The sequence below is a fragment of the Taudactylus pleione genome, unplaced genomic scaffold (assembly GCF_031769625.1).
Source record: "Taudactylus pleione unplaced genomic scaffold, aTauple2 ptg000109l, whole genome shotgun sequence".
Classification (NCBI taxonomy): domain Eukaryota; kingdom Metazoa; phylum Chordata; class Amphibia; order Anura; family Myobatrachidae; genus Taudactylus; species Taudactylus pleione.
The window spans coordinates 4044606-4061975 of record NW_028284511.1 but is presented as its reverse complement, the minus strand read 5'-3'; the positions used below and the strand labels follow the sequence as shown (position 1 = coordinate 4061975).

At 41.9% G+C, this 17370-nt stretch overlaps 1 protein-coding gene across 1 annotated transcript in view; it reads left to right on the top strand.

Moving 5' to 3' along the window:
• LOC148525219 (uncharacterized) overlaps nt 1–17370 on the top strand; it is a 135565-nt gene that overhangs the window by 93287 nt on the left and 24908 nt on the right. The window contains exon 30 of the mRNA XM_088471029.1: nt 79–247. Within this exon, the coding sequence (XP_088327155.1) occupies nt 79–247 (169 nt within the window). The remainder of the gene's footprint in view (nt 1–78; nt 248–17370) is intronic.

Here is a 17370-nt window from a genome sequence, read left to right as displayed (position 1 = left end):
GTTTCATCAATTCAAACAAGTAAAATTTCGAAAGCAATTTCTAGTGTCTTCTCTTCTATGAGTATGTCAACTCCCAAGATTCCCGTTTCTTCTGTGACAACATCCCTAAGTTCTAATAATTTTATTTCTACATCTTTACTTCCAAAAAGCAGCTCTTTTTCAACAACATCTAAAATGTCAAGCACTGATAGTACTCGATCTATAGCTTCATCAACAAGCACTGAAGTATTGAAAACAACTCCCACAGGTATGATATTTCTTTTTAAAATATTAAAAGCATGTGATGGCTGATTGTATTCAACTATTTTATATGCAATTTTAATTTTTATTCTGTATGTATTATTGTATAGAGACAGGTTTTTTTTAATTTGACACTTTCAAGCATGGAATATTGTCAACAGACTTTAACTTAATCCAACATAACACAGCAGTATGACTACATAAATAAAGCCTCAATACATTTTTTTATTAATACTAAATGTCAGCCTGCAGTAAGTGATGTCAAGATATAGTTGCTTTAGAAAAGATGACAGACTTTCTTTGATACACCATATTTTTTTCCAGAAATTGTTCTACCAGGGGCCACTTCTGACTTGATTCTGATGCAACAGCCTGGGCAGATTAGTTGTGACACCACAGAGAGTAATTTCTACTCCATGTGACACTGCAGACTTACTGTAGTTGGCAATTGCATAGAATAGTGCACATTTGTGTAATTTTGTAGATGTGATATGGTGCTATGATACCTGAAACAAGGATTTGTCTTATGAAAATAATTTAACAATGAGATTCAAAATATGGAGATAGCACTTATTGATTGATTGCATTTTATCATCTTTAGCCACACTTAAGTTGGCTATGCATGGTGCAATTTCCCAACATTAATATGTGTTGTACGATTTCCCTTGAGATTCTTCCCTTGAAATTCTCCATACAATTTGTCAAATGGTGTACATGATTGTACATACAAGCATACATTACCGATATGCATATGTATCACATCCTACACGATAGGTCGTAATCTTTCTGTTTTTGGATAAGATCTATGATGCAGGTTTACGACAGCGGGGACGCGCATCGTCATTGTAATCATACAAATACTGCACACGATGTACACAATTGGTCATTACGATTGATCTAAATCGGCCATATCGTGGAAGAAATCGCACCATGTATGGGCAACTTTAAGCCTAAGGTTATAGCATATTGATTAAGCATATATATAATGTTGACAGAAATGGGCACTCCAAGGACCACTATTTAAATTAGGGTGCCAGGATACAAAAACATAAATGCAGAAGAACTGCAGTCCTAAGTAGATTCAAACACCAGAGTGTTTATTAAAAATCCATACAATGTACAGTATACAGTAATGTTTGGTCAGCTGTGTGCCCTTTCTCAAGCTACCAGAACCACAGCAAAGTGAGGGTACACCCCTTTCTTCAACTTGTGTGGGAGGATCCCATCATCCCAGCACATAATAAGTGATATATATATTTATATATATATATATATATATATATATAATATATACACACACACCTACACATATATATATATATATATATATATATATACGTATACTGTATGTGTATATATATATATATATATATATACTGTATATATATATATATATATATATATATACTGTGTGTGTATATATATATATATATATATAGATACATATATATACTGTGTGTATATATATATATATATATATATATCGGCCTTATTATGTGCTGGGATGATGGGATCCTCCCACACAAGTTAAAAAGGGGTGTACCCACACCTATGTGATTGCCCAGAGGAAACAGACCAGATGGGCCAGTGGCAGTTAAGCCTTAGGCCCAATGGAGGCCAGGAGGTTGTGGCCATACCTGCAAAAAGCAGGCAGGACTGAGAATTTTGGAAAGTTGTGTGCCTTGGCAAAGAGGGTTGAAGAAGTGAGGTAGTGCCCTAAATAGCTAGGTTGTTTCTTAATCTCTGTTATTTTAAGATGGCAACATTAAAGCATTGTTTATTTACAACAATGATTTAGAACCAAAGCACAGTTTGCGCACATCTCTAATTTATATATATATTAAATAATAGACAAACCCTTAGTAATTGGTGCACTAAAAGCTGCCCAAAACAGATTCACAACAGGAAACCTCACCAGGTTTTAACACAACAGATATGTACAAATTGAAGAACTGAATATCTTAGGCGCTATAATATAAAAAGAAATCATATCATAGAAAAGAAACAAATATATATATATATATATATATATATATGTGTGTAGAACAATTTTTTTTGAGCAAATAAAGTTCAAATTACACCCTTTGTGTTAAGTGAGGAAAAATGACCTGAAGATATAGGCGTACCCCAGCTAACTCTCTATTGTGTAGTTCTGTGCAAGGTTTCTTTTCCACCAATACACTGTTAAACAGGTTTTTTATAATACAAGTGTGACCAGATGTTTAAACTGGGTGTACCCCATTCACTGAGAATTCAGACGAAAGTCAGGCAGCAGCTGATATTTTCTTATTTTTAGGTATTATAGCGCCTAAGATATTGATTCATTCAATTTGTACATATATTTATTTATTGTTCCGACTAGACCGGCATGCAAAATAATGAAATATTGTGCTTGGGTGCACTCCTGGATATAGCAATCACTGGTGTCGGCGGCACTCGCAGGACTATCATCATGCACAAAAACTCACACTCCCACACGTCACATATGTTCCAACATTTCAATCATTTATCAGAATTTTTGTCAGGGATAACAACATCACAAATACATCTTACTATAATAGCAGTACACCCCAAGTGCAGAATGGTGTCTCATCGTGGCTTTATGTCCCAGACGGATGACATCTTTGATGTGCGCTACTGTAGTCATGTCATCACATCCATGATGCCTCCAATTCTAGGCGGTTGCCATAGGGATCAAGCAGGCCCTTTACTGTGAAACACACTAACACCAAATTAAAAACAAGAACAATGAACACTTATATGAAACATCAGATGCAAGATAAGAGAACTGCTGCTACATCAGATTATAGCACTCTTTTGATCAAAAGTGCATCACCTTATCCGTGATGTTATAAATATGGCTCAGAAAATCGTTAGCCGGAAAATCCGCTGAGCCTCCAGCTGTAAAATGTCTGTCTTCTCATCTTATTGATGGGGGAACATAATCTATAAATTTATTCTTAAATTCAGCTAAATTGTGCCTGTGCTCTTTAAAGAGGCAGGCCACCAGCTGATTTCATTACCTTCGATTCAATGCTTGTCGACCACCAGTCTTTCCTTAAACTTACTGTACGTGCAGTTTTCCCACATAGGACAATCTGCAGGGCCATCTGATGTGATATATTGCAAAACTGCTTTTGCAAGTAAGGGTGGAATTAATTTTGATTTTCTAGACAGTGTAGATGTGCACAAACTGTCCCCCCATCTCTAAGTAACTACACATAGTGCATCAAAAATACTTCACACAACTTTCCTGTGTGATAAAAATGTGTACTATCCACTGCCTTTTTGATGGCATTGTTTTTCCTAACCACAGCATCACCAATATTTTTACTGCTGCTTTAACAAGTTAGCAGCTTGAGATGTACCAAAGCAGTTAAATCATTATCAGTGTTCACATCCACTAGTCTTAGGGTTAGGCGGCGCTTAGGGTTAGGCTGCAGTTAGGGCGAGGCTGCTGTGGATAGGATTCGAGTTTGGGTAGGATTAGAGTTGGGGCTCGAATCCGCTCAAAACATTATGTTGACATGACCATCGTCAACGTTCTCATTGTCGATATGCCATTGTCGACATAGCAAATGCCTATGTTTGACATGTCTACATAATGCTGAATGTCCATATACAGGCCATGTCAACATCCTGAATGTTGACATTTTGTACCACACATACTTACAGAAATGAATCAACATGTCTGTTATTAGTTTCAGTTGTCATGCAAAGAGTATAGCAACACTTATTACATTGGCCTTAACAAACTGAATATATTAAATTGCATGCAGACATTGGCTACTGTATTTTGTAGGGAAGTATTCCTTTATAAAGATTGAGGAAGGCGTTAGTACCACACATTACTTATTATTGAAATTAAACTTTATGCTGCTTATTATATCTGTGTTGGCAATTTGAAAACATGTTTGTTTGTTTTTTAACAGTACCTTACCTGTGTTTGTATAACGGATCTACATATGAGGTAAGGGTCATATGTATGTATGGAACTTAAAATGCTATGATGGCCACATTTGTCTAGACTAGTTTCATTGATTTTTGGGTGCCACGTGTATTTTTAATTGCTATTTTATAGCTGCCACATAAGTTTGTTATACAGGATGGATGGCGATGATATGTTTCTATTAGTTACTACATTAAATAAGAAATACAGAACATGTGTTTATAATATTAAAACTAAGTATGTTTTGTTTAAGGGTAAACATAATACAATTTATTTCAGTAGAAATCAATACATTTTTGTTGGTGTTTTTGTTTGCCATGATACACTTTTAGAATTGGCGAAAACTCACACTGTTTACCCTATATACCTCCTGATTTCCATCGTTGTGGGAAGACCAGATGTTCAATGTGTTCTTTCACACCTAAGAAAACTTTGACGATAACCATGAATAATGATAAAGATTCATATACAATAACTCATTTTATAAATTGTGTTTCAGTATATGTCATCTACCTGATTACTTGTGGATGCGGCCCTCCAATAGGTGGGCCACACCACAAGACCTCTAAAGAGATGATTCATGGAACATTGGCGTGATATCATTAATAAAGTCATGACTCACAATCTTTCACTGCACTATCTTAAGGTACATAACAGCAACCCAGAGACATTGTGGGACTAGAAAAAGTGCAGATAACTTCGAGAGGCGGGGATAGGTTCAAAACCCTTTGTAGTCAAGAAGTCTTCTGGATGTTTACGTTGAATTCTTTACATCCAGAGGGCCTCAATGAATCAATAGAATTAAATTCACTTATATGATCATGATGGGCTAAAAAGTTAGGTAGGGTCCCCGTCACCTTCCTTCGATCCCAGATGGATCATATATATAGTTCATCTGATGCCTTTTTCCTCTCTCTCTCTATTTATGTTTGAGTGTATATGGATTCATTTGGTATAACCTGTGGTGCCTTAATGTTTACACCTATTCTAACAGAGGGGAAGGAAAAGACTGTCCTATGTTGACGCACAAAAGAGTACTATAATATAAATTAAATATAAACTTTATTAGTATTATTTAAGACCTTAATGTAGTGAAATATCAATAAAATCAAAAGATAGAAGCAAAATTGTGACGAAAGTTGAGAAAAATGTGAATAAAATGAATAAGCTGACACTTAGAGCAACTGTAAATCCTATATATAAATGATTATATTGTGTTCAGAGTATTCATGCCTCGTTATAATTCATATGACTGTTCAAAATCAATATTAAGGACACTACTTTGTCTTATAAATAAATTGATAAGCTTACACTGTATTCATATATCATAAAGTTGTTACATAAATATTCTAATCACAGCGTCACCTTAATCATCGTACTATAATCATTACCACATGGCAATGTAAAGGAGAAACCAGACTAAATAAGTCTGCTTCAGTTGTGTTATTTACAAAGAAACTGTAGCATGGCACAAAACACATAGAAGAACAACCTTACCATTAGTGAAAGTACACATATATACCACAAACAACTCCATATAAATATTTAAGACAACATATATCACATCTTACAGGCCAAATGAAGTATGTCACATGGATAATATAGACACAAAAAGTTATCATGTATTATTACCCTATACTTACGCAATAAAAAATATATATAAAAAATATATATAAAACATCCAGTGTCTTAGAACATAAAGATGTATACCTCCGATCACCCAGTGCTAATTGCATCTATAAGCTACATCATGAACCCATCAATCACAATGATAACTTGCCAGCAAAAAACTGACAGTTTGGAGAGAACATATAAACTCTGCCTACCACATCTTATCACCTCGTTATTACATGCTGATAATCAGGGGCTGGCTGGCACCTTTTAGCCTGGGGGGCAAACACAAGCAAGTGGCCCCGGCTTTTCTACCAGCACATTGTGGAGCTTGGCCTCGATACGGTAACGCCATCTCCAGATGGTGTTACCCTATAGTAGCCTATGGGCTACTATTCTTCTGGAGAGGGGTGCTCCGGATCCCTCTCTTTTGGCCCTTGAGAGTCGCTCATGCACAGTGTGTGCTGAGGACCCGAACCAGAAAGCAGTGTGATGGTGTTATGCTATCACACTGCTTCCAGCTCTACCTCAGGGCAGGATCTTATCGGAGCCCGTCTCCTGGCAAGAAGATTTTAGTAAATTTGCTTGAAAATATTAATTGACGCATTGCGAATTTGGATTGTGATAAAGGGTGTGATATGTATGTTCAATTCCCGACAGCCGCGGCCCGACAAAGGAGGAAATCCCGATCATCCTAAAGGTAAGTATTTAGTAACCTAACCCTCCTTTAGGATGCCTAACCCTAACCTCCCCCCCTGTGCCTAACTCTAACCCCCCCTCTAAGTGCCTAAACCTAACCCCCCCCCCTTCCCCGTTGCCTCAACCTAAGTCCCCCGGTGGGGTGCCTAACCCTAACCATCCCTCCCCCTAGCCTAACCCTAACCTCTCCACTGGCACACTTACCCAGTCTTTTCACTGCTTCATGAATAGACCCCTTAGTAATAGACCTGCCATCCTTAGGTTCAGTTTTGTGGCGCTGAACATGAAGAATGGATGTGTATGGGGGAGGAGAGTAGATGTGTATGGGAGAGGAGGTGTAGGGGGGAATAAGGTAGATTTGTAGTGGGGAGAAGAGTAAAGGTGTAGTGGGGAGAAGAGTAAAGGTGTATTGGGGAGGAGGGAGCATGTGTGGGTGGAGGAAGGGATTTGTAGGGGGGAGGTGGAAAATGTGTAGTGGGGGAATAGATGTGACAGGGAAGATATAGGAATGAAGGGAAAGGGGGAGGTAGGAAGGGGGTAATACAGGAGCAAGGAAAAGGAGGGACATTGACAGAAGGATAGAGAGGAGAGTGGGTGAAGGAGAAAGACAAAGGGGGAGATGGGACAAGAGTAGCGGATAGATCCTCCTCCGTAGATGTACCCTGACGTCTTCAGTTACTGTCCAATGTCATTCCCTACTATCCACTTGGACATAGAGGGGGAATAAAATCCTGTGGTGTGGTGAGGGAAGTGAGCCTGCGAGGGAACAAATATATATATATATATATAAAAAATATTTCTCCAAGTCCTGCACTCACATCTCCAGCGTAGGGGTGCACTCCAGCCACACCCGTCCGTATTTCAGATAGTAGGCAACAATATCAGTCCTAATGGAGGCACTCACCAGTCAGATGTAGCCAAAATGATTTATTCCAGTGTTATATCAGAGGCCGAAATGGCGATGTTTCGGTCATATCCAGACTTTTTCAAGCCACCAGCATATATCAACAGTAGCAGTAGTTCTTGAAGCTGTGGCTGTACATTGTGTATACCTTTGATTTTTGCTACTGTTGATATATGCTGGTGGCTTGAAAAAGTCTGGATATCACCGAAACGTCGCCATTTCGGCCTCTGATATAACACTGGAATAAATCATTCTAGCTACATCTGCCTGGTGAGTGCCTCCATTGGGACTGATATAATATATATATACACACACACACGTATATATATATACTGTATATAAACAGGTAAAGGCAGTGTGGTGAAATGGGCCCCTAGGTGCAGTGAGCAGGGGGTCAGGTGTGAGGCAACCAGGTGTAAGGTGTATATACATATACATATACACACACACACACAACATAGAAGAAGCCCGGCACTCCAAGGCGAATATAGTACTGCTGCGGTGCCCTCCCAGGGTGATGACACTCGAAAATAGAGATGCAATGATGCGGGACTCAGCAGACTGGATGTTAGTAAGTATAAAAGTCCTTTATTCCAATTCCGTTTCAGGGTTAATCCCCCACCTTCAGGGACAGACAGTACAAACATTCAAGTAAAAATCAAACATATATATAGCATAAATCACATGACAACAAAGACATAATCATTGGACTCACCTGGACGACGCCGTCCGACAGCGGCACCGCTCCAGGGACTTTTATACTCACTAACATCCAGTCTGCTGAGTGCCGCCATCATTGCATCTATATATATAAATATATATATATATACATACACACGCTATATATAAACAGGTAAAGGCAGTGTGGGTGAATAAATTGGATCCTAGGTGCAGTGAGCAGGGGGTTAGGTGTGAGGCAGTCATGTGGGAGGTATAAGGCACTGAGGTGGGAGGTGAGTACCCGGTGTCACCAGCAGTGTTGGGCAGCTATCACTCCTCCTCCCCCTCCTAGATAGAGACACAGTTACTTACCGACACTGAGGTCACTTCTCCAGATGGGGTGATGTAGCAGCCACCAGTCCGACCACCAGAGCTGCTAAGAGAAATCTTGGACCCCGGTACAGCAACTTTCCGGGGCCCCCCTGGAGGTTTGGCCACAGCATGTTGGGGGTATGGCTGCACCTCTTTGGGGGCATGTGGAGCACGTGAGAAACATGAGAAACACCCGCTACTAGGAGCATTACATACCTCCCAACAGCTAGGACAAAATTATTCATTATTAGGATGGTGGGACAATCCCATAAAAGCTGCATTTTTAGCAGGGTGGGAGCCTTCTCCATAATGAAATGCTGAAATCCTTGGTTTAAACTCAAGATTAACATTTCATTTATTTTCTTCTTCTTAGAGGCCCAGTTGTCTGCAGCTTTTTCAAAATCAAAGTCTGTAGGATCTGGTCCCTCTAGTGACATCAGGATCAGATTATATGGTAGTTGATAATTCCCCTTCAGTAGATGTACCCTGACGTCATCAGTTACTGTCCAACGTCATTAGTTACTATCCACGTGCACATAGAGGGGGGATATAAACCTGTAGCAAGTGAAACGAGCCACCATGCCCGAAGCGTGGCAAGTGGCCTTTATGGGCATAGAACCGCACTTCTGCCCTCACTCCACGTCACTTCCATGTACATGTACAGAAGGGGATCTATACACTATCTAGATTATATAGTGTGCTCTTCTTCATGTTATTACTTAAAACAGGTTTTAATTCATTTTAGAGTAAAAGTGTTTAATAAATCTTGGAGAGTAAACTGGAGATAAATAGCACCAACCAATCAGCTCCTGTCACTTTACAGGATGTTTTTGAAAAATAACAGTTAGGAGCTGATTGGTTGGTGCTATTTATCTCCAATTTTCTCTCTCTCCAAGCTTTATTAAATCTCCCCCTTAGAGTGGTCCAGACACTGCCCAATTACTTTTTTGGACACAAATATATTTTTTAAGAGCTGACCACCAAAAAAAGAAAGTTAACCCCTCGCGGGCTCGCTTCGCTCGCCACGCTTCAGGCACAGTGGCTTGCTAGGCTCGCCACATGGCTATATTCCCCCTCTATGCCCACTTGGATGGTAGGGAATGATGTTGGACACCACTGATGACGTCGTGGTCAATCTACGGAATGGGATCTAGCTGCTTTCCTCTTCATTGTTTACTTTCAACCGCATGCCATTTCTTGCCCACTTGAGGAGGGATCTGCTCTGCCCTCCAATTTGATGCCTTCCGGGAGCTATGATGAGGCCACTGACATGACCAATAAATTGCGCTGATGTTTCTATATGAAATTTCAGCGCACTGTGATGTTTCAAAGGGCCGGGCAGTAGGGGAATTAAGCACGGGGAGAACACTGAATTATATATATATATATATATATATATATATCTCTATATATATCTCTCTATATCTCTCTATATATATATATATATCTATATATCTATAGATATATATATACTGTATGTAAATATATATATATATATATATACACACACACACATCAACACACTATATATAGTTATGCATACACACATATATAATATATATATATACTGTAAATATATCAGTCTTGGGTATATGGGCAATCAGCTTTATCACACTATGGCTAAGTGTGTATAAATAGAATTTATCACAACAATGACTTTGTTACTCACTCTGTGTGCTCTTCCCTTGTACCGAACAGACGAGCCTTCACTGAACTGAAAGATCACCCGGCCGGTCCCACTCTGTTCATTCCAGGCCTGTCACCCGGAGCCGGCTAGAAGATAGATACACTCGCGAGATGATGATGTCATCATCTCGTGAGACCCAGTAGCTCCGCAGCGGCGAGGTGCGCACAGTACTACTGGGAAGGTACATAACAGTCCGGTCATTGGCATTGACTTGCCATATCATGACCACTAGTGCCGCCCGGCCGCCGCTGCAGCTGTCCCCGGCGGCTCCTTCTGGCATCTGAAGTGCCCGCTATTCGGAGCATACCACAGCTTCCGGTCTGTGTTCCATTGGAGTGCAAATCCTGGAAGGCTGTGCGCAGTGGCGGGCTGGGCCGGGGGGCAGGGTGCCACCTGCCCCCCGGGCCGGTACATTTGTGCAGCATTAGGGCCATCCGGTCCTCTGCCGGGGTCCCTGTCTGGCCGGGTCACATCAGCCGGCAGTACAGGCGCACAGCCTTCCAGGATTTGCACTCCAATGGAACGCAGACCGGAAGCTGTGGTGTGCTCCGAGTATATATATATCTATAGATATATATATATAGAGATATATATATATATATATATATATATATATATAATTCAGTGTTCTCCCCGTGCTTAATTCCCCTACTGCCCGGCACTTTGAAACATCACAGTGCGCTGAAATTTCATATAGAAACATCAGCGCAACTTATTGGTCATGTCAGTGGCCTCATCATAGCTCCCGGACCTCTGCCGGGGTCCCTGTCTGGCCGGGTCACATCAGCCGGCAGTACAGGCGCACAGCCTTCCAGGATTTGCACTCCAATGGAACGCAGACCGGAAGCTGTGGTGTGCTCCGAGTATATATATATCTATAGATATATATATATAGAGATATATATATATATATATATATATATATATATAATTCAGTGTTCTCCCCGTGCTTAATTCCCCTACTGCCCGGCACTTTGAAACATCACAGTGCGCTGAAATTTCATATAGAAACATCAGCGCAACTTATTGGTCATGTCAGTGGCCTCATCATAGCTCCCGGAAGGCATCAAATTGGAGGGCAGAGCAGATCCCTCCTCAAGTGGGCAAGAAATGGCATGCGGTTGAAAGTAAACAATGAAGAGGGAAGCAGCTAGATCCCATTCCGTAGATTGACCACGACGTCATCAGTGGTGTCCAACATCATTCCCTACCATCCAAGTGGGCATAGAGGGGGAATATAGCCATGTGGCGAGCCTAGCAAGCCACTGTGCCTGAAGCATGGCGAGCGAAGCGAGCCCGCGAGGGGTTAACTTTCTTTTTTTGGTGGACTGTGTGGGCACGAAACTACACTTCCGCCCTCAGTCCACGTCACTTCCAGGTACAGAATTTGAAGTGGAAATAGTCTCTACCCAATGAAGAGAGTGGATAGAGAGCCAGCGTCTACTCTCTTCATTTCAGTGGACACGTGTTGCATGTTACTGAGTATGTGTGGCCAGTAAGTGGTGCATATTTCTGGCCGCTGTTAAAAACTGTATTTGTGTCCAAAAAAACATTGGGCAATACCTGGGGCATTCTTAAAAAAAAAAGTATCTGTGTAAAAAGCGAGTGGGCAGTATCTGGTCAGCTCTTAAAAAATATATTTGTGTCCAAAAAAGTAATTGGGCAGTGTCTGGACCACTCTAAGGGGGAGATTTAATAAAGCTTGGAGAGAGAGAAAATTGGAGATAAATAGCACCAACCAATCAGCTCCTAACTGTTATTTTTCAAAAACATCCTGTAAAGTGACAGGAGCTGATTGGTTGGTGCTATTTATCTCCAGTTTACTCTCCAAGATTTATTAAACACTTTTACTCTAAAATGAATTAAAACCTGTTTTAAGTAATAACATGAAGAAGAGCACACTATATAATCTAGATAGTGTATAGATCCCCTTCTGTAAATGTACATGGAAGTGACGTGGAGTGAGGGCAGAAGTGCGGTTCTATGCCCATAAAGGCCACTTGCCACGCTTCGGGCATGGTGGCTCGTTTCACTTGCTACAGGTTTATATCCCCCCTCTACGTGCACGTGGATAGTAACTAATGACGTTGGACAGTAACTGATGATGTCTGGGTACATCTACTGAAGGGGAATTATCAACTACCATATAATCTGATGCTGATGTCACTAGAGGGACCAGATCCTACAGACTTTGATTTTGAAAAAGCTGCAGACAACTGGGCCTCTAAGAAGAAGAAAATAAATGAAATGTTAATCTTGAATTTAAACCAAGGATTTCAGCATTTCATTATGGAGAAGGCTCCCACCCTGCTAAAAATGCAGCTTTTATGGGATTGTCCCACCATCCTAATAATGAATAATTTTGTCCTAGCTGTTGGGAGGTATGTATTGCACCTAGTAGCGGGTGTTTCTCATGTTTCTCACGTGCTCCACACGCCCCCAAAGAGGTGCAGCCATACCCCCAACATGCTGTGGCCAAACCTCCAGGGGGCCCCCGGAAAGTTGCTGTACCGGGGTCCAAGATTTCTCTTAGCAGCTCTGGTGGTCGGACTGGTGGCTGCTACATCCCCCCATCTGGAGAAGTGACCTCAGTGTCGGTAAGTAACTGTGTCTCTATCTAGGAAGGGGAGGAGGAGTGATAGCTGCCCAACACTGCTGGTGACACCGGGTACTCACCTCCCACCTCAGTGCCTTATACCTCCCACATGACTGCCTCACACCTAACCCCCTGCTCACTGCACCTAGGATCCAATTTATTCACCCACACTGCCTTTCCATGTTTTTATATAGTGTGTGTATGTATATATATATATTTATATATATAGATGCAATGATGGCGGCACTCAGCAGACTGGATGTTAGTGAGTATAAAAGTCCCTGGAGCGGTGCCGCTGTCGGACGGCGTCGTCCAGGTGAGTCCAATGATTATGTCTTTGTTGTCATGTGATTTATGCTATATATATGTTTGATTTTTACTTGAATGTTTGTACTGTCTGTCCCTGAAGGTGGGGGATTAACCCTGAAACGGAATTGGAATAAAGGACTTTTATACTTACTAACATCCAGTCTGCTGAGTCCCGCATCATTGCATCTCTATTTTCGAGTGTCATCACCCTGGGAGTGCACCGCAGCAGTACTATATTCGCCTTGGAGTGCCGGGCTTCTTCTATGTTGTGTGTGTGTGTGTATATGTATATGTATATACACCTTACACCTGGTTGCCTCACACCTGACCCCCTGCTCACTGCACCTAGGGGCCCATTTCACCACACTGCCTTTACCTGTTTATATACAGTATATATATATACGTGTGTGTGTGTATATATATACTATATCAGTCCCAATGGAGGCACTCACCAGGCAGATGTAGCCAGAATGATTTATTCCAGTGTTATATCAGAGGCCGAAATGGCGACGTTTCGGTGATATCCAGACTTTTTCAAGCCACCAGCATATATCAACAGTAGCAAAAATCAAAGGTATACACAATGTACAGCCACAGCTTCAAGAACTACTGCTACTGTTGATATATGCTGGTGGCTTGAAAAAGTCTGGATATGACCGAAACATCGCCATTTCGGCCTCTGATATAACACTGGAATAAATCATTTTGGCTACATCTGACTGGTGAGTGCCTCCATTAGGACTGATATTGTTGCCTACTATCTGAAATACGGACGGGTGTGGCTGGAGTGCACCCCTACGCTGGAGATGTGAGTGCAGGACTTGGAGAAATATTTTTTATATATATATATATTTGTTCCCTCGCGGGCTCACTTCCCTCACCACACCACAGGATTTTATTCCCCCTCTATGTCCAAGTGGATAGTAGGGAATGACATTGGACAGTAACTGAAGACGTCAGGGTACATCTACGGAGGAGGATCTATCCGCTACTCTTGTCCCATCTCCCCCTTTGTCTTTCTCCTTCACCCACTCTCCTCTCTATCCTTCTGTCAATGTCCCTCCTTTTCCTTGCTCCTGTATTACCCCCTTCCTACCTCCCCCTTTCCCTTCATTCCTATATCTTCCCTGTCACATCTATTCCCCCACTACACATTTTCCACCTCCCCCCTACAAATCCCTTCCTCCACCCCACACATGCTCCCTCCTCCCCAATACACCTTTACTCTTCTCCCCACTACACCTTTACTCTTCTCCCCACTACAAATCTACCTTATTCCCCCCTACACCTCCACTCCCATACACATCTACTCTCCTCCCCCATACACATCCATTCTTCATGTTCAGCGCCACAAAACTGAACCTAAGGATGGCAGGTCTATTACTAAGGGGTCTATTCATGAAGCAGTGAAAAGACTGGGTAAGTGTGCCAGTGGAGAGGTTAGGGTTAGGCTAGGGGGAGGGATGGTTAGGGTTAGGCACCCCACCGGGGGACTTAGGTTGAGGCAACGGGGAAGGGGGGGGTTAGGTTTAGGCACTTAGAGGGGGGGTTAGAGTTAGGCACAGGGGGGGAGGTTAGGGTTAGGCACCCTAAAGGAGGGTTAGGTTACTAAATACTTACCTTTAGGATGATCGGGATTTCCTCCTTTGTCGGGCCGCGGCTGTCGGGAATTGAACATACATATCACACCCTTTATCACAATCCAAATTCGCAATGCGTCAATTAATATTTTCAAGCAAATTTACTAAAATCTTCTTGCCAGGAGACGGGCTCCAATAAGATCCTGCCCTGAGGTAGAGCTGGAAGCAGTGTGATAGCATAACACCATCACACTGCTTTCTGGTTCGGGTCCTCAGCACACACTGTGCATGAGTGACTCTCAAGGGCCAAAAGAGAGGGATCCGGAGCACCCCTCTCCAGAAGAATAGTAGCCCATAGGCTACTATAGGGTAACACCATCTGGAGATGGCGTTACCGTATCGAGGCCAAGCTCCACAATGTGCTGGTAGAAAAGCCGGGGCCACTTGCTTGTGTTTGCCCCCCAGGCTAAAAGGTGCCAGCCAGCCCCTGGCTGTGCGCCTGTCCTGCCGGCTGATGTGAGCCGGCCAGACAGGGACCCCGGCAGAGGACCGGACGGCCCTAATGCTGCACAAATGTACCGGCCCAGGGGGCAGGTGGCACCCTTCCCCCCGGCCCAGCCCGCCACTGCTGATAATCTATAACTCACAAGTATATCAAAGAAAACAATGTAAGCCCAGATTTTCATTAAGACCTCGTGGTGCCAATGCATCTAATTTAAATATCCAGCGAGCTTCGCATTGAAGTAACCTGCGAGATCTATCCCGTCCACGTGGGGATTTAGGTATGTGATCAATGATCATGTACCTAAGTGATGCCACATTGTGGCCACAGGAAACATAATGTCGTGCCACCGGTTGGTCACTGCCTCCAGATGGAATAGCGGCCCGAATGGCCGACTGGTGCAGAGCCATCCTCTCTCTTAATGTTCTGTCGGTTTTTCCGACGTATATAAGCCCACAGGGACAAGTAATGACATAAACAATAAATCTGGTGGTACATGTCAATCTATGACGTATAGCAAATCTATGTCCACTATAAGGGTGGCAAAAACTATCGCCTATCATCAATGAATGACAGGTCAAACAGTTCAAACATTTGAAACAGCCCAATTTGGGCCGCAGGAAACATCCTGTGTTGATCCTATTCATGCCACTAATATCGGATTTAACAACCCAATTGCGTAAATTACGTCCCCTGGTGTAACATGGCAAAATATTAATGTTATGCAGGTTCAAATCCAGGTCAGTCCTCACAATCGGCCATAATTTATAGGTAGAGCTTCTGATATCCTTACTTTGGGTATGAAAATGATTGACCCACGGTAACCTATCCTTTTTCATTCCCTTTCTTTTACCTGTTTTAAGTAAATCAACCCTCGGTATCGCTAATGCTTTTTTCATGGCTTGATCCAAAATATTAACAGGATAACCTCTCATGAGGAATTTATTCCTCATTAGGTTAATCTCTTTAGTAGCCATATCTTCATTACTACAGATCCTTTGAGCCCGCAGGAACTGTGAATATGACAAACCGTACTTCAATGATCTAGGGTGACAACTTCCAAAATGTAGAAAAGTATTCCTATCCATGGGCTTACTGTATAATTCCGTAACCAACTTACCACCCTCTAGTCTCAATTTAACATCCAGATAGTTCACACTCACATTATCAATATTGAATGTGAACTTAATAGGATTACTGGATAGGTTATTTCGATCCATAAATTCTACAAACTGGAGCTCAGTACCCGTCCAAATCAGGAATATGTCGTCTACGTATCTGGCATAAAAGAAAATCATGCCAGACACATAGACATCCTGAAAAAAGATCTCTTGCTCAGCTTGAAACATATACATGTTGGCGTAGGATGGGGCCACATTCGACCCCATTGCTACGCCAACCAATTGTAAAAAGAGCTTTTCATTGTACATAAAAAAATTCCTACTGAGAATCATCTCCAAAAGATCAATCACCAAGTCGACATCAGGGCCACAATAAGATGTACTCCCAGCAATGAGTTTTCTCACTGCCATGAGACCCTCTACATTGGGATAACAGTATACAGACTGTTTATATCGATACTACATAAAAAACTCCCCTGCAGTATTTCTGGTAATGCATAGATCTTATTCAAAAATGTTGTAGTATCCTGGAGAAACCTAGGGTGTTCCCTGATGCATGGCTGTAGAATATCATCCAAAAATACAGATACCACCTGGAACAACGACCCCCTGGCCGATATAATCGGTCGCCCAGGGGGGTTGTCCAGGCGTTTGTGTATCTTGGGTAAGGTGTACAATAGAGCCACTGTGGGGCATTTAGGAATCAAAGCCTCCTTCAGATCACTAGGAATCATCCCTTCCGAGACAGCTAGATCTAATCTATCCCGTAACTGCTTCATAAATACATCCGTAGGATTATAATCAAGTAATCTGTACACTGTCGTATCAGCCAGCTGCCTCTCTATTTCAGACATGTATTCAGAAAGGTCCTACACAACAATCGCTCCGCCCTTATCGACAGGATGGAACACCACATCTTTATACTCAGATAGATCTTGTAGGGCTCTCCATTCCCCTATTGATAAATTATTGTCGGCTGGTTTTTTGTCCACCTCACCAATAGATCGTTTAACATCACAGTCCAGCATCCATATAAATGTTCTAATCGCCGCATTGTTAGATACCGGCTCAAAATGAGATCTAGGTTGAAATTTTCGTAATACCACAGGGATATCACTCTCATTAGAAATAGCAGATCGT